General features: G+C 42.8%; 1 protein-coding gene across 4 annotated transcripts in view; it reads left to right on the top strand.

The window, feature by feature from the left end:
* Nucleotides 1-8,608: 8,608 nt before the first annotated feature.
* The window catches only part of RNF220 (ring finger protein 220), a 335,093-nt gene continuing 319,354 nt past the window's right edge, over nt 8,609-24,347 (top strand). For 3 of the 4 annotated variants that reach the window (XM_033152320.1, XM_033152321.1, XM_033152322.1), the window contains exons 1-2: nt 8,609-8,635; nt 22,350-23,091. In XM_033152320.1, coding sequence (XP_033008211.1) covers nt 8,624-8,635; nt 22,350-23,091 — 754 coding nt within the window. In that variant the 5' untranslated portion in view covers nt 8,609-8,623. Of the gene's footprint in view, nt 8,636-15,342; nt 15,612-22,349; nt 23,092-24,347 lie in introns of those variants that run through there. The other variant, XM_033152324.1, reaches the window with a different exon arrangement.

Raw genomic sequence — 24,347 nt, 5'->3', positions numbered from 1 at the left:
TAGATGCTGTGGATTGTTATACTGAGCACAACTTTGTGGCCAGGGTGAGAGCTAGGGTCAAGTTGGATGTATGATTTTGGCTTTGTTTGGGTTTTATGTTTGATGCACAACAAAGCAAATGATCCCTGAGATAAACTCATCTTCAGAAAACCCTCCAAAGAAAAGGTCTGTTCTACAATTTTTTGAGGTCGCTTGTCAGCTGTTTATCCACTGTACACCTCCTGTTTGTTTCACAGAATGTGAAGCTGTACATCTTTGTGATGGTGCCCTTGCAGGAATGCAAGGCAAGAAGACTACACGGAACGGAAAAGGCAACAGAAGGATGCAGAGGATACTGGAAAAGTAGAGCTGAGCGACCATCATTGTGAGCCAAACTAATTTCCCATAGTCCCATATAAATTAGGGGTGGGAATGTTAGAAATGTCGATCCTATGTGAACCAGGTCAAATTAAATCACATTTCCAGGCTAGGGAAATTACTTTTTGCCTGCAGCAAAAGAGAATGGCACACAGCACAAATTAAGGCAAAGAGCCTAGTGCCCCTGGGCTGGCTGTACTTGTATCCACTTAATGCACAACGGATGGAATCTGTAATTAGTGCATTGCAATGGATCCACGTGGGACACTTGCTGACTGTCTGGTAGAAGGTTACTTTGGCAAGGGAACTGGAAATGGGATCTGTCACAAATCTCTTTCTAGTTAGGAACTAAGCCCACCCTGGATCCATAAAGAGGTGTCCTTTCTTTCTCTCTCTCTTGATGTCCCAGGCAGGATTGCGAAGGGTCTGTGAAAGACTCCTGTTGGAAATTGTGGAGAGATGCTTTCAGCTAGTATGGACAAGGTGGATCAATGGCTTGATTCAGTGTAAGGCAGCTTCCTATGTTCTTCTTGTTGGGAGGCTATCAGCAGAACTGAGCCAATACATTTTAGCACCTGAGGCAAACCACAAAATGGTGCTCCTCACCTCTGTCCAGGGAAGAAGGGGTGAGTGAAGATGTACATCAGGAGCAAGGGGGCAGAATAAAAATCTACATCAGGAACAAGGCTGGTTAGAGACCAGCAGTGCCTCCCCAGAGACTGATATAGAGGCAGCATCATGGGGGCTGCCGAAGAGGCTGCAGATCAAGCCCCCAAGGAGCATGCTGCAGCTGTCATTGCCACCACAACAGCAACAGCGGGTGATGCATTCCTTGGAGGCTGGATCTGCTGCCCCTGTGAATCCAGCCACCTGAGACATTTGCCTCACCTTGCCTCATGGATGGGCTGACCCTAGTAGTCAGGATCAAACCATTAGGCAGGACATAAGAACTAATCAGTAAGATACAAAAATCAAAGTGCACAAGAACATGTTGGTCAGACAAAGTTCCATGGAGAGAGGAAGGCCTCTTAATACTCCTTCCTCCTGAGAAAGAGCCAATGGCCAGCTTTGGCATATTAGTTCAAGAAAATTATTGCCTGAGAAGATGTAGTGATAGTGCTCACCACATTATGACTATCACTTTACTCAGAAGCCATAGTGATGCAATTTTCAACGTAGGACAATTGTCAGCATTTCCTGACATGCTACCACCAACCAATGTTTAGTGTGATCTGCAGTGCCATGCCAAGAGTCAATTGTCAGTTTACTACAAACTGACATGGCTGAAAGTCACATGGACAGAATTTCCCCATGGTTAGATAAACATAATCTATTGAGAATTAATGTGTTTTTGATAATTGGGTGCATCCAAAAGCTTCTTTCCCCCATGGCTGCCACAGATTATTGTCAGAATCAGCATTGAGAGTACTTGGAGATTTGTATGAGCTCATTAATGTTAACTTAGTGCTTTTGCATAATCTAGCACAGATCAGATGCTTTAGCCTTCACTGGGTTGTCGTTCCCATTCGTTAAAAAATGACAAATCATACCCACTCTCCAAAACAAATCACAATAATTCCTTTATTGAAGCATTTCTTTGTTCTCCTTGAAATGTTCCCATGATGCCTATATAAAAATGGACAAAGACTGGGTGGCAGGTCAAAAGGGATCACTGATCACTTGTATTGCTCCACTCTTTCCTCAGATTAACTGTAATTTTTTTACCATTTGCTTTTCTTCTCCTGTATTTAGGCTTTGAGCAGGGCTATATTTCATACTCTGTAGGTTGTCTGATGCAATCATCCCCAGGTCTGTGGCTGGGATTCCTGAAGGATTATAGCTTTGCTTAAAAGTAATATTTTTATTTCCTTTGTGCTTTTCAAGCCCTTAGAGTTATACCATAGTTGGGTTTTGAACAATTCTCTACCATATGGAAGAGTAAACATGAACCTGTTCCTCTTAAGGCGGTGTTTCTCAAACATTTCGAACTTGGCTCCTTTTCTAAAACTACTGCACCTTCTGCCAGCACCAACCATCTGCTGAGCACACAGATATTCTTGCATGCATCTGAGTGCATGCATTCTGCTGCAGTGCTTGGAGATCTATGTATGACCCTCATGGCCCCTTCCAACTCTACAATGCTATGATTCTATTACCCTTTGCCTGCTCCATCTAGACAGACAGATAACAGAGGCATAATTTAGGGAGTCCAGGAAATTTAATTTCCCACCTGTAATTCAGGCTACATATGTTTATTATGTACTCTGAAGTTCCTATATCTCTGGCCCATTTACTCGTTCCACACTTGGACAGAACATGATTGTATCTGATTAAATGGATCTAGGTGCTAGATTTGTATGTTTGTATTGCAAAGAGCTCCAAACTGGCTGTGAAGAGCTCCAAAATAACAAATGAGCTTCACTGTGAAAAATTATGTGAGACACAAAGGAGCAAAAAAAATCCTTACTTCAAATATATAATGAAGAGGTTAAAGATGGAAGTAACTGACCAGAAAGGGATCTTGGGGTCAGGGTGGACAGTTCCATTAAAATGTCAACCCAGTGGGCAGCAGCTGTGAAAAAGCAAATTTATTAGGGATCATTAGGAATGGGTTAAAATAAATACTGTATACAAATCTATAGTGTAACCAAGCTTGGAATATTAGTTGCCATGCTTAAAAAAATGATATTGTAAAGCTGGAAAGGTGCAGAAAGTGGGGGACCAAAATGATCAGGGAATTGGAATAACTTGCAAAGAAGAAAGGTTACAAAGCTTGGGGGCTAATTAGTTTAGGGGTAAAGGTGACTAAGGGAGGGTATGTTATAAATGTATTAAGGCTTTGCATAATGTGGGGGAAAGTGCTCAGATATGTGTTTTTCTCTTTGTCCATAATACTAGAATCTAGAATAAAGAAATTAATGGAATCCGTTCAATAATCTGGAATGATGTGAGATTCAGGACAAGCAAAACACCATACTTTTTCACACAGCCCATAGTTAAAACTATGGAATTTGCTTCCACAACATATGGTGAACATAAAAGGGGGAATTAGATATTAAGCATGATGGCTTTGTAACACTTCCAGGATCAGAGGCAGTAGGCCACTGAGTACCAGTTGAAGGAAGATGATGGCCTCACAGAGTAGTTGCGTCCTACTTTTCAACTTCCACTGGGGCACCTGGTGGAGAAACAGGATGCTGAATTCAAAGGGTCTTTGGTCTGATTTAGTAGGGCTCTTTTTATATTCTTAGATTCACCAGCATAAAGTTAATAATTATATGCTTCTCTGAAAAAAAATGCTAAAAAAATAGTGACAATTGTTTTTTAAAGGAACCCCAGAAAAATCTCTTTAATTACACCTTTTTGCATTTAATCTTTAATATCTACATGAGTGGGCTTTTAAATCTTGATAGTCTTCCTTCACCACCACTTCATCCCTGAATTATGAATTCATCACTGACATGCAGGCTTTGTGGAGCTGGCATAGAGGAGAGAGGAGGAGGAGGAAATAACAGGGTTTGCTTGGTTTCACATATTGATCTGAAAGGTTGAAACTGAAAAACTAATTCCTCCTGGATTCCTATCCACCCACAGCAGAAGTTGTTTCATTGAGTTGAAGGCTTGGATTCTTACTGTATTGCAAAAGATCAGAGACCGACAGAGTATTATGAACATTCCTTGCTTCAGTATGTTAGGTTTAGATGCCATCTGTTATTTTTGGGATTTAGACTAGGCAACCCTAATTCCTAAATTCTTAATCTTTCCAGCAGAGGGCATGGGGCAAACACACTATTTTAGTGGGTAGTGATCTTTAAAAGCCTGTCCCAAAAACAGGGCTTAATATGAGCTAATGTTCTGTAAAGGTGGGTCCCAGAATTTGCTTTTTTCATCTGGAGCTCAGCCCTGGACATGTGCATTTGCATCCTGCTAAAAAAGAAGTAGCAGCTCCTGGCTTCTGCTTGCACTAATATTTCCAACAATCCAACACAAATCATGTTTACTTGAAACACCCATCTCATTGATTTAAGTGGAATTGGCTTTGAATTAAATATGCTTAGAATTACTAGTCTTAAAGAGATACAGAACAGAAAATCCCTATATTACATATCACTTTCCAAGCAGGTATCTTTATACTGTTAGATAACTTTCTTAGCTAGAAAATAAATTAATCTACTTCAGTGTCTACATTAAAACAGACTAATCAGTGTGAAGTTAGTGCCAGATACTGGATCCATATCACAACTAGACTGCTTTCGTGTGTAGGTGTGCCAAGACCCAGTTGACATAACCACCTTGATGTAGCAGTGCAGCCACTACAAGTTACCATCTCCGGCTTATTGGCCAATCTTGTGACTTCTTCAGCATGTGTTGACATGGTGACTCTGTGCACATCTTGAAGCATTTTATGTAATACTGTCTATAGTCTGTGGTCTTTGCATGTGTCAAAGCATTCCCTACTTTAGGGAGAAAATTACAGCTCCTGGGGGGGCTTCATCACCTTATCAAAATGGTTGTGTGAATCAGCCTGTACCTGAATGCTTTCCAGTTCCTTATTTATTTATTTTTAATTGTGTTTTTTATTCTTGATTTACAAAAGTATGTGCAATGTCTCTCTCTCATATTTTTTCCAAAACAAAATTAAAAAAATTAAAAAAATCCTTCCAGTAGTACCTTAGAGACCAACTAAGTTTGTTCTTGGTATGAGCTGTCGTGTGCATGCACACTTATGGCAGACCAACACGTCTACCTACCTGTAACTGTATTTTTCCCAAGTAACATTTTTACAAATCAGTTTCATTTGTTGAGACATTATGAAGAAAAGGGGGGGAAGAGGTGGGCGAGGGGGGGAAGATGGGTGGGGTGGGGTCAGATGACTATGTTTCTATTTTACTTCATGTATGTAGGGTTTGGTGTCAGCGTTGCTTGTGCAGGTTCTCTGTTGTTCGCTTGTGTTGCTTTGGGGGTAAGAGGTTGGGGTTGGCTTGGGGTGTGCTTGTTCATTTGTAGTTGGCTGTGGTGGTCTTTGTTTTCATGCGTGAGTGGGGTGGGTGGGTGTTTTGGATCAGGTTAGCCACATTGATTTGTATGCTGTTGGTGGATTTTTGTCATTGTCTTGTTGGGCTGTGTGTTTGATAAAGGGGAGCCATACCGGGGTGAAGGCGTCTTCTTCTATTTGTCCCCGTGTCAGGTTGAGCTTATTGGTTAATTTTTCTAGTAAGGATTCCAGTTCCTTATTTCTCTCCAGAAACAAACAGCAGAATCAGGGGTTCAGGAGAAAGCTCTGCTTTGTTTACAGCTTCAGCCTGAAGTAGTTGCTTGGCGGTAGTAGTTGCTTTGCCTATAAAGGGAAGAAGAACTAGTCATAGTCTGTCGATCAGTCTGGGGGCTATGTCAGGGAAATGGTGATTTGGATTCAAGGTTTCCTCTGCTCCACCCCAGCATCGCTGCTCCTGGCTGCATACTGGACAGGGGAAGGAGGTAGCCACGCTGTGTTGCCAGCAGCCTTTTCCCTTCCTGGCTTTGGGGGAGAGGACAGGAAACCAAGCACGGGGCGGGCACCGCTTTGCTGCGCTTCTGGCGCTGTTTGCCCCGCACTCCTGGCTGCATACCGCAAGGTTGCGAAAAAAGCCACACTTTAACTTCTCATGATCGGAATTTGGGGGGGGGGGAAGTGAGGCTTATATTCAGGCCAATACGGTATTTAATGTTTTGGTTATTTGGAATAGTATATCAGAAAAGCCAAATTAGGTAGGTCAGACCAATGGTCCATCTAGTTTGCAGTCCTTTCCTTAGCAGGAACCTTCCTAAAGAATCCTAAACATTGCCCATATCCAGGTGCTTTAGGAAGTTCTAGCTCCTAAATGTAAGGATGCACTAAAAGCAACATGATAGATGCCTATAAAACACAGCAATAAACTTGTTGGGTGTTTGTGTGTGTGTGTTTGTGTGTGTGTATGTGTGTATGTTTCTAGTGGTTCAAAAGAATGTATCTGCTAAGCCCATACCCTTGCAGTGAGTTATAAAAAGGGAAGGAACCACTAGAGTCATTACATTTCTGAATACCAAGGCTTCCTCCTTACGAATAAGAGAATCCAGGACTGTAATATTTAATTCTTTCCTATGATTTGTCATCACAGTAGTAGGGTATTAAAGTACCTGATCTCAAGAGCACTTAAACATATGTTCAACTTTGCTCAAAAGGGATTATTAATTTGGATAAAGTTACACATGTGTTTTGAATAGTTGAAGGATTTGAAGCTCTTGTAGTCTCCTTTAGATTTGGAAAAAATGTTCATAAGAAAGACTGCACTTAGAATTGTCCCTGACTAATGTGAAGTTGATAGGGACCCAGGTGGGCGGCGCTGTGGGTTAAACCACAGAGTCTAGGGCTTGCTGATCAGAAGGTTGGCGGTTCGAATCCCTGAGATGGGGTGAGCTCCCGCTGCTGAGTCCCAGCTCCTGCCCACCTAACAGTTCGAAAGCACGTCAAAGTGCAAATAGATAAATAGGGACCGCTCCGGCGGGAAGGTAAAACAGCGTTTCCGTGCGCTGCTCTGGTTCGCCAGAAGCGGCTTTGTCATGCTGGCCACATGACCCAGAAGCTGTCTGCGGACAAACGCCGGCTCCCTCCGCCTATAGAGCGAGATGAGTGCCGCAACCCCAGAGTCGGACATGACTAGACCTAATGGTCAGGGGCTCCTTTACCTTTAATGTGAAGTTGATATATCCAGTTCCCTCCCTTCTCCACTCTTTCTAACAGACACACAAAATCTGCACTTCTGTACATACATACACACTTCAAAAATCATTGAATGTAATTTTAAGTGGGATTTCCCTCCCCCAATAAATATCCTTCCAAAGTTGGAAGTACTACTGACAGCATACTTATGAATTTGGAAATACAGTACACAAGATCACTACCAAAAACATATAGGAACCAATTTTTATTTTAAAATATTTATATACTGCTGTTCTGGGCAAATGTTGCTTTTGTAATATTATTAAATAAGGTTCTGAAGCTGAAAGCTATATCTTACATTTTGCTGACATGGAATAGTGATTGATGTGTCTTCATATTCATTAAAATGTTTTCTGTGGATGGGTTGTTTGCATATCTAGCTTCTGAAACCTCAAAAGGCTTCAGATTCAACTTGGCAAATTCACATATATGTTGTTACAGTGTAATAAGAGGACTTGGCAATGGAATCCAAACCCTTTTTTCAGCTGGACTGGGTGTGCATGGGGGGGGGGAGTGTATTGGGCAGAGGTGCCCCTCCACCTAGCCCAACCAACCTCAAGGTTCAAGAGTATACAAAATAAATTGAATATGTGCAATTATTATTACATTTTCGACATTTGAAAAGCTGAACAAACTTATTTGAACACAATTCTGAATTCCATAAAAAAGGAATGTAATTTTAATTTTTTTAAATGTACCAAATGTTGTTGACCCCATTATTTTAATGTTGAAAAGTAATGAAATTACATTTATATCTAATTATTTTGTGGAACTACCAGTGGTCTCCCATTGGTCAATATCTGCTTTGCTTCATCAATAGTGCTGTATCAGGTTCTTCCAGATAATTTACTGGACCCAATGTTGACATCATCGTCGTTGTCATCATCATCATCATCATTATTACCTGTATTGCAGAAACCAATATGTATTCTTATCAATTTACATTTTAAGGTTCCTGCTGAAAATACTAAATGCATCTGACTTCCTATCCTTTAGCATGCACATATCATACTTTGCCTCGTTGTTGACATTTTTCAGTAGTATGCTTCCCTGAGTAATGTTGCTGGGACTGCCATAATATGGCCATTTGGAATAGTGCAGCTGCTCCTGCTGTTAACAAGGAAGATGTAAAGTGCCTAGAGAGTTCGCCCCCCAGCCACAGCGTCTCACTGATTTCAGAGGCTTGGAATGTTGCATCATTTTTATTTTGGAATATTGTATGTGTAAAAGGGGAAAGCTTATTGCTTGGCTTATTTTATTCCCATCATCCCAAAGTTTAATCACATTCAGGGTGCCAATAGGAAGGGTGATGATAAGCTAAGAGGTCTGACTCTGAGGTGACATAAAGTGTGTGGTTCATAGCAGCCCAGGAGATGTGCAAAACAATGGAAAATGTGCTGACCTCAGCTTAATTGCAACAGCACACTAAAAATTCTGCTTGGTTTCAGACTTGTGGAACGCACAGTCACTATTGTGGATTTCAGCAGTTTCCGGAAATAATGTGCTAGTCCAAAGACAACGTATTTGATGACTTTAATGGTGAGTGTCGTTTATTGGAGGGATCCTGTACAGCATGCCCAGAATTGGAGTCTTTGCAAGGAGTGAGTAAATCTCTTGATCTCTAAAGGTTGACTGTTCCAAAAGTGGGTTGGGTAGAGGTGTCTAATCAAGAGGCCAAGCACAACTGTAATCTGGAAAGGTGGATTGTCTCAATAGATCAGGTAAGTATGAAGAGAGGAGCAGGCAGGAGAGTTGGTAGTTCTAAATTAAATTAATTAAGTAAAGGGCTGCAGGACCAGGAAATGGAGCATGAGCAGATGGGCAGAATATGATGTAGTATCTGTGAGTTGCACATGTGAGGTGCTTTGATGAACAGACAAATTCAGCTAGCAGGAAGGAAAAGCAATATAGGAACAGGAAAGGACAGAAAAGAACCAATCACAGTAGGAGCAAGGCAAAGATACAGTAAAACTACTCGGGTCTGTGAAAGCCTATAATTTGCCAATGACATGCAGCAGCTCATGGTTCTCTGAAGAACCCCCAGTGGCTGATTAACCGGAAAAGAATGAGACACAAACTTATAATTGTTGCGCTTCTCTGTTCAGGGGACTAACTGCATTTTATTTTAGAATTTGTAAGTTTTGTTAAAATGCAGGCACTTTCAAAAGGTCTAATACAACTTTGTTGTTGAAATAAAAATATAAGTTGTAATTGTGAACATTTCACATTTTTAAAAGAAATACATTTTCACTAAGTAAAAAAAAGCATTCAGACTAATAAACAATTTGGGAAAATATAAGATTATGCAGGTAACTAAAAACTATAGCAACAGCAAACAGTTATCAATAGTTGAGAAGGCATTGCCTTGTTTTGCTATTTAATTAATGGCTGATTGAATTCAAATATTAAGGGCAACAAAATTGCTGGGTAAAGCAATCTAAAATCAGAAAGTCAACAAAAATATAATTAGATAAAGCAGCACTTAAAACAATAATTTTAGAACAGATAGAAAACTACCCTTCCCCTCAAAAATCAGCAATAAGGAATTCCAGAAAAAAGAAAAAGAACAAAATCTTATGGCAAGCCAATCTAATTCAAACACATAATCCGGTGACACAATGACATACCTATGTTATACTATACATATTGCGGATATAACACTCAAAACCCAATGATATCCCATTTAAAAAAAGTATGTGACTGGGTTAAGTCACATACATAAAATTAAAGTCATCTGTATAGCGAAAATGGAAGTTATGGGTTGTTTTTTTCTCAGATGGATTTGTAATAAAGATAGGTGCCCATCATGAAGTTACAGGACTTGGACACTGAGGACCTGAGTTAGGGAGGTTTGTTGGTCACCAGTTCTCCCTAGTGTTATACAGTGTTATACTGTGGAGGGAGCGGGTGGCGCTGTGGTCTAAACCACTGAGCCTTTTGGGCTTGCTGATCGGAAGGTCAGTGGTTCAGATCCATGTGATGGGGTGAGCCCCTGTTGCTTTGTCCCAGCTTGTGCCAACATAGCAGTTCTAATACACACTAGTGCAAGTAGAGAAATAGGTACCGCTGCTGTGGGAAAGCAACATATTTTTCGCTCCATAAGACGCACCTGAACATAAGACACACCTAGTTTTTAGAGGAGGAAAGGGGGAAAGCCCTGTTGTTTTGAGGATCAGCTCAAAGTGGTGCAGCTTTTTTTGCAAAGAGGAAAAGCCCCCCTTTTATGGGGTCCAACTCACAGTTCTGCAGCTTCTAGTCCTACAGCCATTTCTACAGTGTCCAGACAGATAATCTAATCAGCCCGTCACATGTAGCTGGGGAAACAAACAGCCTCCCTGTGCATTCAACAAGGGGGCGGGGCTGGAAAGGGAGCCTTATCTCTCTCCCAATCACTTGCTGAACGCAGCTTCCTTTCAACACCCCCTTCTCTCTTTGTAAAAAAAAAGAGCACAATTTGCTTTTGGCCCCTAGGCAATTCGGCGCCAGGGACCATGCATTCGCTCCATAAGACGCACAGACATTTCCCCTTACTTTTCAGGTGGGAAAAAGTGTGTCTTATGGAGCGAAAAATATGGTAAATGGCATTTCCATGCACTCTGGCTTCTGTCACGGTGTCCTGTTGCTTGATGTATTCCCTGGGAGGGCTATGCCCTAGTAGCCCTAGTGTAAGAGCCTCCACTGATGAGATCATTGCTAGGTGGACAGACACCAAGCTGCTTCTAAATTTCTTGCATGGAGCTGACTGCTTGGTTGAAAAGAAACATGTCAGTGTTCTCCCTCATCTTTGTCAACTGCTCAATCATTAGCGCTGAATGATCACAACTCTGCTTTGCTTCTCTGCTCTCCACAAGGACATGTTGATTTAGTCAGACTGTGTGGCATCTGTCAGTGTCTTGCATGGATTTTCTGATGCTTAATGAATTTATTTTGTAAAACAAACACCTTCTTGCAGTCCACACATCTATGGGGTTTCTAACACATTGGGGTGGGGGTTTAGGCACAAAATATATTTTTGCTTTTACTTCCTTTTTTGAGAGTTGGTCAAATGTTTTCTCACATTTGTTACGTGTAAAAGTTTTGTTTCAGAGTAGATTGCTGTAAGGCTTGATTTCTTACTGAGGTTTCCCCCACAAATCAGTCATTTATAAAGTCTTGCCTCTTAATAGATCTTAAGGCAGGCACCCCCAACCTGCGGCCCTCCCGATGTTTTGGCCTACAACTCCCATGATCCCAAGGTGTTTCACAAGGATAATTTTCACTTTAAAGTTTTCCCCACACCCAGTGTACTTGCAGTATACTTTAATTATTGCTGGCACTTTTGGATAGATAATTACAACCTTCCATATTTTGAGTTGTATTGTAGGACAATATTGCTGTCTTTCGTGATATTCACTTTCCTGATATTCAGGTTTTGCAGAAGCATCTCCTTCCCCATTGTTCAGCCTGGACCCTGAGGTCCTCCTCACAGGGTCTCTTCTACTGGTTACTTCACTATGAGAAGCGAGGTTACAGGGAACCGGGCAGAGGGCCTTCTCGGTAGTGGTGCCCTCCCTGTGGAACACCCTCCCTTCATATGTCAAGGAAATAAACAACAATCTGACTTTTAGAAGACACCTGAAGGCAGCCCTGGATCAGGAAGTTTTAAATGTTTGATGTTTTAGTATTTTCTCAAATATGCTGTGAGCAGCCCAGAGTGGCTGGAGAAACCCAGCCAGATGGGCAGGGAATAATAATAATAATAATAATAATAATAATAATAATAATAATAATAATAATAATAATAATAATAATAGCAATAATAGTAATTCCAACCAGGATGAAGCAGAGGATGTAATCCATCAGTTCCCACATTATGTTTCTCTTCAACCATCACTCATGTCTACCTTCGCACCACTCATGTTACTTCCAACAGATGTAGGCAGTGTATACCAGAAGTTTAAAGTGGATCAAATGCTTCCCTGGTGTGCATGTTTGTTGCATCATCCACAATATCCTTGTCCTCATCTTCAAAGTGCAGCCCTGGACTTTTTGAAAGCCCTTTGGAAGCAATTTTGCACCTTGCTTAAAGAGGAGAAAGTACTGGTACTTTCCATTTAATGGAAACTGCTTCTCCTGTCCTGCCCTGTTCCTTAAACTTCTGTTTTCAGCAGTTTAGAAAATCAACACAAAACAGTTTCCAAAATATAATTTTTAAAAAGTGAGAACCCTGGCTTAAAATTTGCCTGGAGAAGTTCTCAGGAATGCTGAAGATTCTGTCAATGACCTGGAAGCATTGACATGGACCATAATCACCTGTGTGAGAGCAGCTTATCAAACAGCACTAAGCCTGGTTTCCTGCTTTGAATACACCAGCTCAGATGAAGTGAGCAATCCCAATCCTGTCTGGGGAGCAGCAAGGCAGAGCAGTTGATTGACTGCTGCATCCCATGTCTGCTGACTCAGTAGGTGGGTGGGCATTTCTTTCTTTCTTTCTTTCTTTTTTACTTCAGTTTCAGGCTGGTATAGTTGAAGAATTAGGGCTCTTCGGAGACCCACGTGGCTGCTGGTGCCCCACATCAACCCCTGGGCAAAGCTCTCCAAAATAACAGTGCTCCTCTCTGGCAACTGAGGCCAGGGGAGCAGTAACAACACTCTGTCCTGTCTGCCCCACCTTCTACATTGTAAGGACATCTGATCCATCATGCTGTTTTCACAGTGGCCAACCAGATGCCTGTGGGAAAACCTCGAGCAGAGATTGTGCTCTGCTACAATTAATACATTTTACAACAAATTCTGAGCACAGGCAGTGAAGGGAGGGTGCGGTTTGCCTCACGATGCAAGTTACAGGTCAGATAAATCCTGTTGATGATGGAGATAAGGAGCCCATGGTCCAGATGTTATGGGACTCCAGTTCCCACCCCCAACCAACATGACCAATGGCCAGGGATGAATGGAGGTGCAATCCAACAATATATAGAGGGCCACAGGTTCACTATCCCTGGTGCAGAAAATGGATATGGAGTTGAAAGGATTCCTTTGTATCTTAGCACAATACGTCATGCAAACATGACAGTAAAACTCACAGTGTTAAAGTATTGCACCTGCCGCCAATTTCTACATGCAACAAAGGTAATCACAAACCTAGCCAGCTTCTAAATCTGTTTTCCAACACGTCTTATTTTCCTGTGATGGTAAGGAACGCCATGGAATGTCGCCGAGGCAATTAGATCAGTGCCTGACAAAGTTTGTTGTTCTAAGTAAGGCTGATGGTAGCTAGGTGGTGGTTCTGTGCACAAGGAAACGGTGATGAATTTGGATATGCTGTGAATCAGAAAGTCCGGAAGAAGGAGAGCTGGTAATGATGCAGTGAAACACAATAACAATTTTTAAGGGTCTGGAATTACTTTCATATGGGGAGAGACTAAAATGTATAGGGGGAAAGGGAATATGACACACAACAGTACTAGAACCAGAAGCGCCAGTTAAAATCAATACACATAAAGTAACTAACAAAACCAGTCTATGTAAAGAAGCCTCATATATAGCTCTGTTGGCCTCTGGAACTAACTGGTTAAAAAAAACTCACTAGAGCAGAGGTTTTCAATGTTTCTGATTCCACAGCTTCCTTAACCAACTACCGGTACATTCTTTCTGCAGCATCCCTGTGTGGCTCTGGAGCTCACTTATGTCACCCCTTGCCTGCAGAGCCAGCAGCACTCCCTTGTGGTGTTCCCTCAGTCTCCTCTTCTCTCCCCTCTCCTTGGGAGTTCTCTGGGCAGCTGCTGCCAGGTCTCTGAGCTGCCCACCCCAAAGAGAGGTGCCTCCCAGAGGCACCATTTGCCTGTGGAGCTTGTAGCCAGGACTGCTTCAATAAACAACTGTGCAAGCCTTTGTGAGGCAGAGACGTGAGAGGGCATCAGTAGGGAAAGAAAGAGGGACAGAGGCCAGTGTTGCTCATAGCACCCCTGACCATCATTCAAGGCACCCCAGGGTGCCACGGCACACTGGTTGAAAACCACTGCACTAGAGTAACAAGGAAGTAAAGGACTATCTCCTAAGGCGGACAGGCCAAGAGTCCCATAGTCAGGCCGTATATCTAATGCACCTAATCTCTTATGGTACTCAAGACCAAGTGCTGCTGCCTATATGACTCTCTTACTATTAAAACTCAGACCTGTCATGGTGTTGTTCACAAGTGACACTTGTGTTCCAAGCACTCATGCCAGAGAGTAAGTTCTATTGTACTCAGGGTGCTTCCAGGTATGGGGCTTTGTATTGTAAAAGGGTAGTTTAGATATTGCAAATGGGTTGTTGGCAACAGTTTTTTAAACTTTACTCTCCCCTCCCACCTAAACAGGTAAATCTGGATTAAATAAGGGTTAAATACACACTGGTGTTTTGAAGCTATGGATGCTGTGAAAACTCTGCATGCATCCCGCCATAAACACGAGCAGTACCCTCAGTGTATCTTACTTCAGAGTGCATGTGCTTAGCATAGCACTTATAAGGACAACTTTTAGCCTATAACACATTTTCACAATAGAGTTTTGAAAGGACCTCTGAACTTCACTTGGGATATGTGTGCAGTATGTGGGTGTTGTCAATTCAGCGCTGCAACCAGATGAGAAATCAAATGTTTTCCTGACCTGTAGCAGCCAATGTAGGCCTGACTTTAGAGTTACAGACTAATTTAAGCAAGAGGTGATTTAAATGTAAGGGGGGTGGGGAATAGCAAGGTACTAAAACAAACAAACTTGAGATTGTCTCCTTTAGTGTTGCATGTGAATATGTCTATGAACAGACAGATAAAAGCGTTGCCATTAGCACTGCAGGCCAATTTAAGCCTTTACAAAGGAGAATGTTTAATGCTGTTGATGTGGGAGAAAGCAGAAGAGCTGCTTTTAAATCGAAGAAATCACAGAAATGCAAAGGCAAATACTGGTGAAAAGGAACTCCATCCTAGACGGGATGTGCTCGCTCACCCCCAACCACCCTGAGTTTGAAACGCGAAAACAGCTCGACCCCAACCTTCCCGACCTCCTTCGCCAGCTCCCAGCCAAAGTTCATGCCTTGCTCGGTGTGGGGCAGGAGGAGGGGGGTGACGGACGGGCTCATCCCTGAGCAGCTGTGCGTCCCAGCTGTGGACTCCATTTCCCAGGCTTCCTCCCTGCCCTAATGTATTCCGTTCTCAGGCCGGCTCTGTGTCTCTGTGTGTGTGTGAGAGAGAGAGTGTTTGAGAGCAAGAGCGAGCGTGAGTGTGTGTGAGTGAGAGAGAGAGAGAGAGCAGCTAGGAGTCCCTGGGAGAGTGGAGGCTCATTCACTGATTAGAGGCAGCTTCGAGAGGCAGCGCTGCGCTCTCCTTGGCTCCCAGCAGCCGTGTCAGGCTCCTGCTCACTCCCATGCTGGCCAAAGGCGCTTGCACACACGCGCCGGGCTTAGCACGTCCGGCTCTCCTCCCCGCGCAGCAACAGCCCAGGCTCTCGCTCTCCGCAGCCCGACATCAAAGGGGGACGCCACCTCTCGAGGAATTTTCACGGTGAGTAGCGGGAGATCCCAGGGGTGCCTGCGTGGAAGCCAGGGGTGCATTGTTTGCGTGCATGCGTGTTTGTGCCTAAACGTATGTGTCGATCTAACTTTCCAACAGGGGATCTCCGGGGTTTCGATTCAGTTCTCTGCCCTCGTACTCTCCCCCCTTTCTTCTTCTTCTTATTTTTTTACTTCTCTTGCAAATGCGGGCGCCGATGTTTCGAAAAGTCAAACTTTCTGAACCAAGTTTGCCTCTCCATTTTTTCTCCACGCCCGGCTCTTTGGCGCAAAATTCCCACGGAAGAAGATGCTCATCGGGGTCCAGGGGTGGAAATGCTGAAAAGCGCGCACGCGGGTGGGGAGAGGGGGTTGGAATCTTAATGAGTGTGTTTTTAAAAAACAACAACAACAAAATCTGATCAATATGGTGCCCCCTCCCCTTTTAAGGGTAGCTGTGTTCCCGGGACTCTCCTCCTCCTGCTGCTGTTTATTTTACTGGGGAGGGGGTGGGAAGCAGGCAACACGGGGAGGGGGCTGGGTGGGATCAGGTGCTGGGGGAAGAAGCCTGCAAAACGCAGCCGAAAACCGCGCGGCTCCAATTAGCGCAAACAACATTTAGTTTTAAAAAGGAGAGAGAGAAGAGCGGCGGGGTGGGGTGGGGCGGGGGGAGAGAGAAACGATCCCTGTGCAAGCCCGGGAGATACTTCCCGGCTTTTCTTCGCGTGTCCCACGGTCTTTGGCTGAAATAGCGCAGTTTCCCCAAACAATACCCAAGACTCTGGGTGGGGGGTGGGGGTGGAGAGGACCTTCGTCGAAAGGAACAAGCTTGCTAGTCTCCCTCTGACACAAGCTAGGTAGATATTATTTTTGCACAAAACTCAACATGTTAAAAAATCCAGCATTTGCCCTGTGCGTAGAAAGCACCGCATAGAGTCAGGATCGTCTTCCCCCCTTCAGCTTTCAGTTTTACCACGGAGCGGGCGCACATGTGAACTTTGAGTATTAGAAATTACATAACCGCAATTAAGGCGTACTTTCCGCCTCCCCCCCCCCCTTTTGTCCCAAGTTCCTTTTCGCTGCCACGATGGTTGCGCGCGTGAAAAGCTTGCAGTTTGGAGGAAAGGTTGAAGTTCGGACAAACAACTCTCCCTCCTTCAAAGAAAGTCCCTCTCTGCCTGCATTTTTATCTCCGAGATGCAAAACAATTTTTTTTTAAAAAAACTGGTCGTTTGTTGTATGTTTTGCAATTATTCTCCTGCAATGAATAGCATAGCAAAAGCGATGTTGTGTTGTAGGGTCAACACCGGTGCAAGCGAGCAAATAGAGAACCCGGCTGGAAACCCGGTTGGCGAGAGGAAGTGGAAGGAAATTGGAATATGCATCTTTAGCTGGGCTTCCTTAGCAAAACTTTCTTCGCATTTTCAGCCCGAAGCCGAGGAACGGCCAGCTTTTAAAATGAAACAACAGCAGCCGCTGCAGCGGGGTAGGGAAGTCAGTACAGAGGTTGCAAGGAAGGGGAAATAATTCCTCACCTTGTAGATCGAAATACATAAAAAAACATCTGCTTGGGCACAATGAAATCATTAGGCAATGTCCAGTTCAGGAGTTGCATTGAATGCTTTCGCCTTCCAGGCAGGAAACGTGCAGGGAAGGAATTGTTGCAATAAATTCAAACAGCACGAGGCATCCGCACATTTGATGAGCTTTGTTTAGTATTTTACAAAGAAAACGAGTCTTGAACAGACTGTAGAGATTGGGGTGAAGGGAGATAGATCTCTGCTCCCACTCCACCCGCCCCGCACATATTTCCAGGAAGGAATTTAAAAATTGATTCCTTTTCAAAGTTGCGAAACCGATTTTGCACAGTTATTATTCTTATTATTTTTTCTTTTTTCGATTTAGACGGGGGTGTTCAGTTAAAAAAGTGACCAGGCGTGGCCGAGCGGGCGTATTAGCGGGGAATTAGTTTCCGATTCCTGTATCTCTCCAGTGCACTTTCTGAAATCTGTACCCACTTTTTTCTATTATATTCCCGATGTGGAGAGGACAGTGTGTATATAAAACATCGTTTGAAGTTGTAGTAAGCCGACCGAATTCTTTTCGTGCTCAGTTTAGGCAGCGGGAAAAGGACAAACACCTGTTTTGATTTGCAACTGCAGAAAGTGGGAGAAGAGCGGGTTAATGCTCCTCCTATGAAATTAAAAGCGTGCTTGTTTTCTGCTTTTGCTGGAAATTGGAGATTTGTGCAACAGAACTTTAAGATCCAAATCGATCAAGTATTATTCCTCTACCAGAAAACTTAAGAGTTTGAATAGTTTAATTTTACACTCCCCCCGCCCCCGCTCGCTTAACTGAGGAAGCGTTGTGCGTCCATCTCGTGTCCCTTTGCAGAGTCTTTCTGGGTCGGGGCTGGAGGATGAGATGAAGGCCCCACAATTTGCACATCAGAACCTCCTTACTTTGTGTGGTTTACCGATGGTTAACAAACGCCCTTTGGCGGCTTCGACTTCTGCAAGTTATTATTTTGCAAAACAAAAGAAGGATGCATTTTGTTGGGGTAGGGTGGAAATCTATTATCTGTTTTAGTACCTTGGCCCGTCCCCGTACTTTAATTTTATTTTCCTTGTTATTTTGTTGTTGTTGCAAAGCGGGGGGGGGGGAGGCGGCCCCTTTGTTGTTGCGCCAAGGGGCCCGATTCACCATCGGTTTCATGTAAATGTGAATACATCTTCGTACTTTCCGAACTGGCATTTTGGACGCCGAAAATGCAGTGCCCTTAGTCCCTATGCCGGCCACCGTCTCATGATTTACTTTGGACACCCAAAATTCCAAAACCATTCTGATGTTTAGTGACAAGGAATACAAACCTATAGATTTTCTTAATTCAGCACTGGGATCTGCTGCTTATTCTTGTCCTCAGTCTTGCATTTGTTTCCATTTATTAGGAGGAAATCCAGTTTAGTTTGAATAGATAATCCAGTTGCACACTTTAATTCCCCTCAACATCTGGGATAATTTTGTTTTACGTTATCAGGATTTTCTCAGTAGGAATAAATCTTCAAATTCCTGCTTCTAAAATTATGTGATTCCAAAGTAAAAAGAGCTCAAACCTGTAGTTTCCAACTCTGTTCTTTCCTAACAGCTTGAACTCTTAAAGAAAAAGTTATTTCTTTCTCTCCGCAAACTGCAGGGATTTTTCTTTATTACGTTATTTTAATTATTGGAATTGGGAAATAGCAGGAGGATCACAAAAATGCAACCTGTTTTAGTAGTAAGGAATGTGTGGTTTATTTGTTTTAATTAAGAATGGAAAAGTAATTTGTTACACAGAAACTCTGCCTTGTTTTTCTGGGTTCTGTATATTAATATAAAATTTATATTAATTAGCAAATGAGTTTTCCACCTGCAGCTTGTGACCAACTCTGTTTATCCACTTGCATGATGGCTAGAAGGATGCATGGTGAATTCTGCATTATCTTAGCCTCTCTTCATTTTAGTAAGTTCTCCTCTGGGGTAATTAAAAAATAACATTATAATAATTACCGGTAATAAACAGAGCAACCAAAACCTAATCTGTGCATAACATGTTACATTTTGTTCTAAGTTGTGGGTTTGTTTGTTTTTGTTATGAATAAAGGCTGAAGCTTTTAACTGGGATTCTCTTGGTCTTGCCGCTTCACTTTGCATTTAAGTAATCGGTGCAAATGATGGGTGTTCTTGCAAGGAATCATGCTTATCCATAAAGCCAAGTGGTGATTTTGGAAATATAAGTAAACATTTAAAAAAAATTATTATTATTATTTGTGTGCTGATCTAACCCGGATACCCAGTGGACAGTTTATGTAGCTTCATAGATTTATCTCCACCCCCTTGGCCTCCTCCACTCCTTGTTTAGTTAATTTAACAAAGACTTTTTGCAATCTGTTTGGAGTTTGTCTGATGCCATGGAAAAGTATCTGCTGATTTATTTGGTTGCTTTTCGATTTCTGTCGCTAGACCGTCTTTTCTCTTCCTTTCAGCGAGGATGTCAGCTGTTATTACTTCCTATTGATCCCTTTGCAAAGTGAGAAGTGAACTAAAATTAATGTCAATTCCACTGCTTGGATCAATAGCTGGAGTTATTTTAATCTGGATTTGCACAGGGTGCTAAATTAAAAAAATCAGCATAGAGGCAGAAAAGTAACAGTTACTTACTTTGGCTGTGCCCGCTCCCTTCCAGTCACCCAAATGTTTCATCAGGCTGGTTATCCTGCAATCCATATTTTTTTAATTAAGCAGGTCAGTTAGTTTTCTTATTTTGGGTTCCATATTTAAAAACCAATGACATTTTGACATTGGGAGTGTATTATCTATAGATTTTCATAATGACTGGCCTTGCCGCAGCCTCATCTGTACATGCTCCTAATGATGGTGGTGATAGGGGATAATCGTGTGGGGCAAAGAGATGGTGGAAAAGAAGGTAAGAGACAAGGAGAAAATGGGGGAGAAAAGGATGCAGGAGGTTTTTTTTTTTTAAAAAAAAATAAATAAACTTGGCTTGGTGCAATATCGTAATATGTTGATTTATTCTCTATGTAATGAAGTTTGCGAACGAATAGGGCGATTGGAGTGATTCACAGTATTCTACAAGGAGTGTCAAGTGTGGCTTCCAGATTACTAATTTATGAAATACATTTAACGTAATGAGGTGACAGTGGAAGTAAAAATAGAAAAGCAGGCACAGAGGCATTAGTAGTGTGCTCTCACCCCCCTCCTTTATTTAAATCCTAGAAAGGCTATGGTTTTCCCTCAGTCCCATGGGTCAATTCAGATATTAATAGTGTATTTATGTATTTATCTGGGTAGGGTGTTCCCTTCCCTTTAAAAATAATTGAAAATGAGCATTCAGGTCTCCTAGCCCCTGCTTCACCTTCACCTATTATTGCAGTTTTTTGTTTTAAATTTGTTTGCTTGCTTTTCTGTGGCAAATCAGCTATGCAGAAAACAGTGCAGAAGGTAACTCCGAAAGAAGGCCGACCAGATTCTCCGTGGCATCTTTCTGTCCATGGCTAGTACTTGACAGAAAGTTATTTAAAATTAGGAAGAGACCAAAACCTTGTTAATGTGTGATCTATAATCTGGTGATTTAGCACTGATCTGTATCAGGAAGGGAGCCAAATGAGGAAGAGGCGAGATGATGCCCTCTCATCTTCACACTTAATAACAGTCACTGAGCGTCTGGATACAGAATGGGAGAAAAGGAAATGTTACTGCTGGACAGCATGAAAGGCGCAGTCAGGATTCCACAGAGTTTGTTAACCTAGCCTTGCTCATTCACAGAATACAAAAGCCACTCCATTAGAAAAGAGACTCTTTCAGTAAGTTTTATTTGCTATGTCTGACCTTCTGGATCTAACAGGCACATTTTGTAACAGCTTTTTTATTATATGATTTTTTTGTGGCCTTTTGAGTGCCGCAAGGCTAGCACATTGTTTTAAAGTAACAGTTCTCTTACATTCAAGTGCATTGTGGCATTCTGAATGGTTGGCAGTGGAAGCTTAAAGAGAATGTGATTTTGATTTCAACCCTAAAAAAGGGTTAGAGGGAAAGTTAATTTTATTATTTATACATACATGTAAATGTAAATATCTGTACTGCTACTTTGGAAGTGGGGATAATAGGTAACTTAAAATTTGTAAGTAATTTCAAGGAAAAGCAAGCCTAGACATTTTGTTAACATTTTTCTCTAAATGCTAATGGCATATCCAGGACAGTTTACAAATCTACTTAAGCATGAGCGCATTAGGAAGTAAAATTACTGATCCGTTTTGTGCTGTCCTCAACCTAAAAGGCAGATGCTTGCAAGAGATCATATGGCACTGGCACCCATTATGATTTTAAATATTGTCAGAGACGCCAAGCACTTTATTGATGAAGTTGCTGCTGCTTTCCTAAAAGCACACAAACATCACATGGAACAACAATTCAGAGAAATGTATAAGAGAGGCATGTTTGTGCACACATGCACCATTGAATATAAAGTGAAATCTATAACTTGTATGTATATCTGCACAGGTAGATATTCACATGGGCCTCTACAACAGAAAACAGATATGGTTTCTACATTTTTTTTCATTAATGGGCTGTGCAGATACATGCAGAAATGTTTGTTTGTAAATTGTGAATAACTTACCAACTTTTTAAAATAGTAATTACTTTCTTTAGACATAATAACCTAAAATTGCCACCACTGATTTTCACAGATCAGTATTTTACCCCATATTTTTGTCTGTAAGTAGTCAGGTCATTTGCCTTTCATTTGCTCATTAAAAATTGTTTTCAACCCATATAGCCCTTATTCAGAGCATTCAGTCCCCACAAACCACTCATTCCTTAATCTGAACATGCACTAGTTTATTGCCCTTCTTATAGTGGAAGGTGAGGTCAGAGCAAGTTGCACTACCTGCATGAACCACAGAGTAGTGTGTGGAAAAGTGCCCCATTTTATCTACTTTTGGTGGGGATCTTCTCTTGACTTCAAAGTTTGGTGCCAAACCTGGTAGCAGGAGAAAGACATGTGCTGACACACCCTTAGAGGGAGTTAGAGACCCTTCTAGCTATTTGTGAACTTGCCTGAAAGAGAACACATGGAGGTTTGGTTCTTTGCTCATAGCTCATACAATTTTCTTGTTGCATTCATGATAGGTAACTGTCCAGGACTGAATGGCAATTAACTATTCCCCCCCCCTTCCCTTCTTTTTCTCCACAGCTTTGGAACAGTGATGAAGCCCCAGTGAGACCCCCCAGCTCTACACCCAGACGTTGCTTTGTTTTCCATCCAGGGAAGACCATTTTCCTTGCGGCCCTGTCAAGGAAAGAGACTCCGATGGACTTACACCGGGCAGCCTTCAAGATGGAAAACTCCTCCTACCTTCCCAATCCTCTGGCATCCCCAGCCCTGATGGTTCTCGCTTCTACTGCTGAAGCAAGTCGCGATGCTTCCATCCCTTGCCAGCAGCCAAGGCCCTTTGGCGTTCCAGTATCGGTGGACAAGGATGTGCACATCCCGTTCACTAATGGCTCCTATACTTTTGCCTCCATGTATCACCGACAAGGTGGTGTGCCAGGAGCATTCACCAACCGTGATTTTCCACCTTCCTTGCTGCATCTGCACCCCCAGTTTGCTCCCCCCAATCTGGACTGCACCCCAATCAGCATGCTGAACCACAGTGGCGTTGGGGCCTTCCGTCCCTTTGCCTCCACTGAGGACAGGGAGAGTTACCAGTCAGCTTTTACACCTGCCAAGCGTCTGAAGAACTGCCATGACACTGACTCTCCTCACCTTCGCTTCTCAGACGCTGATGGCAAGGAGTATGAGTTTGGAGCCCAGCTCCCATCTGGCTCCCCCGGCTCCCTCAAAGTCGATGACACGGGGAAAAAGATCTTTGCTGTCTCTGGCCTCATTTCGGACCGGGAGACCTCATCCAGTCCCGAGGACCGAAATGATAGATGTAAGTACCTCAACTTTGCTTAGCTGGGGCAGAAAAATGTTCAACAGCTGTGTTTTGCAATGCTAGGAGGTGTCATAATACTTGAGGGGGATTGGAGGGAATCTATGCAAGGAAGCTGTTATTCTCATACTAGATTGGGATGCTGAGTCACAGAAAAATGACCAACATTCCAGAAATGGGAGGGAAACACTATGTTGTGAATGCATTGGAGGTTGTCTCCCTGTAGTTACCGAGGAACATTTGTTCCAGAGCACTTGCCTATTCCATGATTGTTGCCCTACTGTCTTGTTAAACTCCCTTCCCTCCCTCCCACCCCAACCCTTTCCCTCACATATTTGTCTCTGGTTGTAATCAGTGCACCATTATTTGCTCCCCTGATCAGTGTAAAGGCATTATTATTGGATGTTTAGCGTAAGCTAACTTAAGCCCTTTCATCAAAGCAGAGAAAGAAAGAGAGCTGGTGATGCTCTAGGGGAGGAGATCACCCTGCCCCAATATAACTCTTAAATGGGCAGAGATGTTTCCTGCAGTTCCTTCTTCAAATCCAGAAGTGATATTATTTTTTGCAGGCTGGGAGCCAAGCTGAAGCCAGCCTGTATAATTGTTTTGGGAGCAATGCCTGTTGCAGCATTCCTTTCCCACAGCTCACCCCCTTTGTCATTAAGTGCCATGAGCTCCCCACCTAAGAAGTGGAAGATACGGCGGTATTTGGCTTATGATGGTCTGCTCCAAATTCAAATGCACAGCTTAGATGTTGAGCTGGGATTCCCCCCCTTCTTTTGTTTGTTCTTGTGGGACCTTGCCCCCTCCTGCTTATTTTCCGGGGTGTGTGGGTGTGTGCAGGGTGGGGCATGGAAGAATCAGCAATTTATTTATTTTTTAAAAAAACTTCTACGTGGCTTTCCAGTTACCCCTTGGATACCATTTTTCTTCTCCTCCTTTATGATGCCGAGGAGAGTAATAGAGACGTTGTTGCGCTCTCTCCCCTGTCGGTGCTGCTTCCTCGGGCTGTCTCCTTGAATTAGGCACTGTGTTAACTTCCCAGTGCTACGAGGCATCTGCCGAAAGCCTGCGTACCTTGTCAATAAAAGTCACCATAAAATCAACCTGCCTTGTAAATCCATCGCTCTTTGGTTTTGAAATATGCCATGAGTGTGTCTTTTATGTCAACGTTTGTAAGTGTGGAATGATTCCCTCTTGAAGACAGAAGCTACATGTTGCACTACAGACGTGTGTGCTCTCTTTTGCCCTACAGC

This window comes from Lacerta agilis, chromosome 6 (assembly GCF_009819535.1).
Source record: "Lacerta agilis isolate rLacAgi1 chromosome 6, rLacAgi1.pri, whole genome shotgun sequence".
NCBI classification, from domain to species: Eukaryota; Metazoa; Chordata; class Lepidosauria; order Squamata; family Lacertidae; genus Lacerta; species Lacerta agilis.
This window is presented reverse-complemented; position numbering and strand designations above follow the sequence as displayed.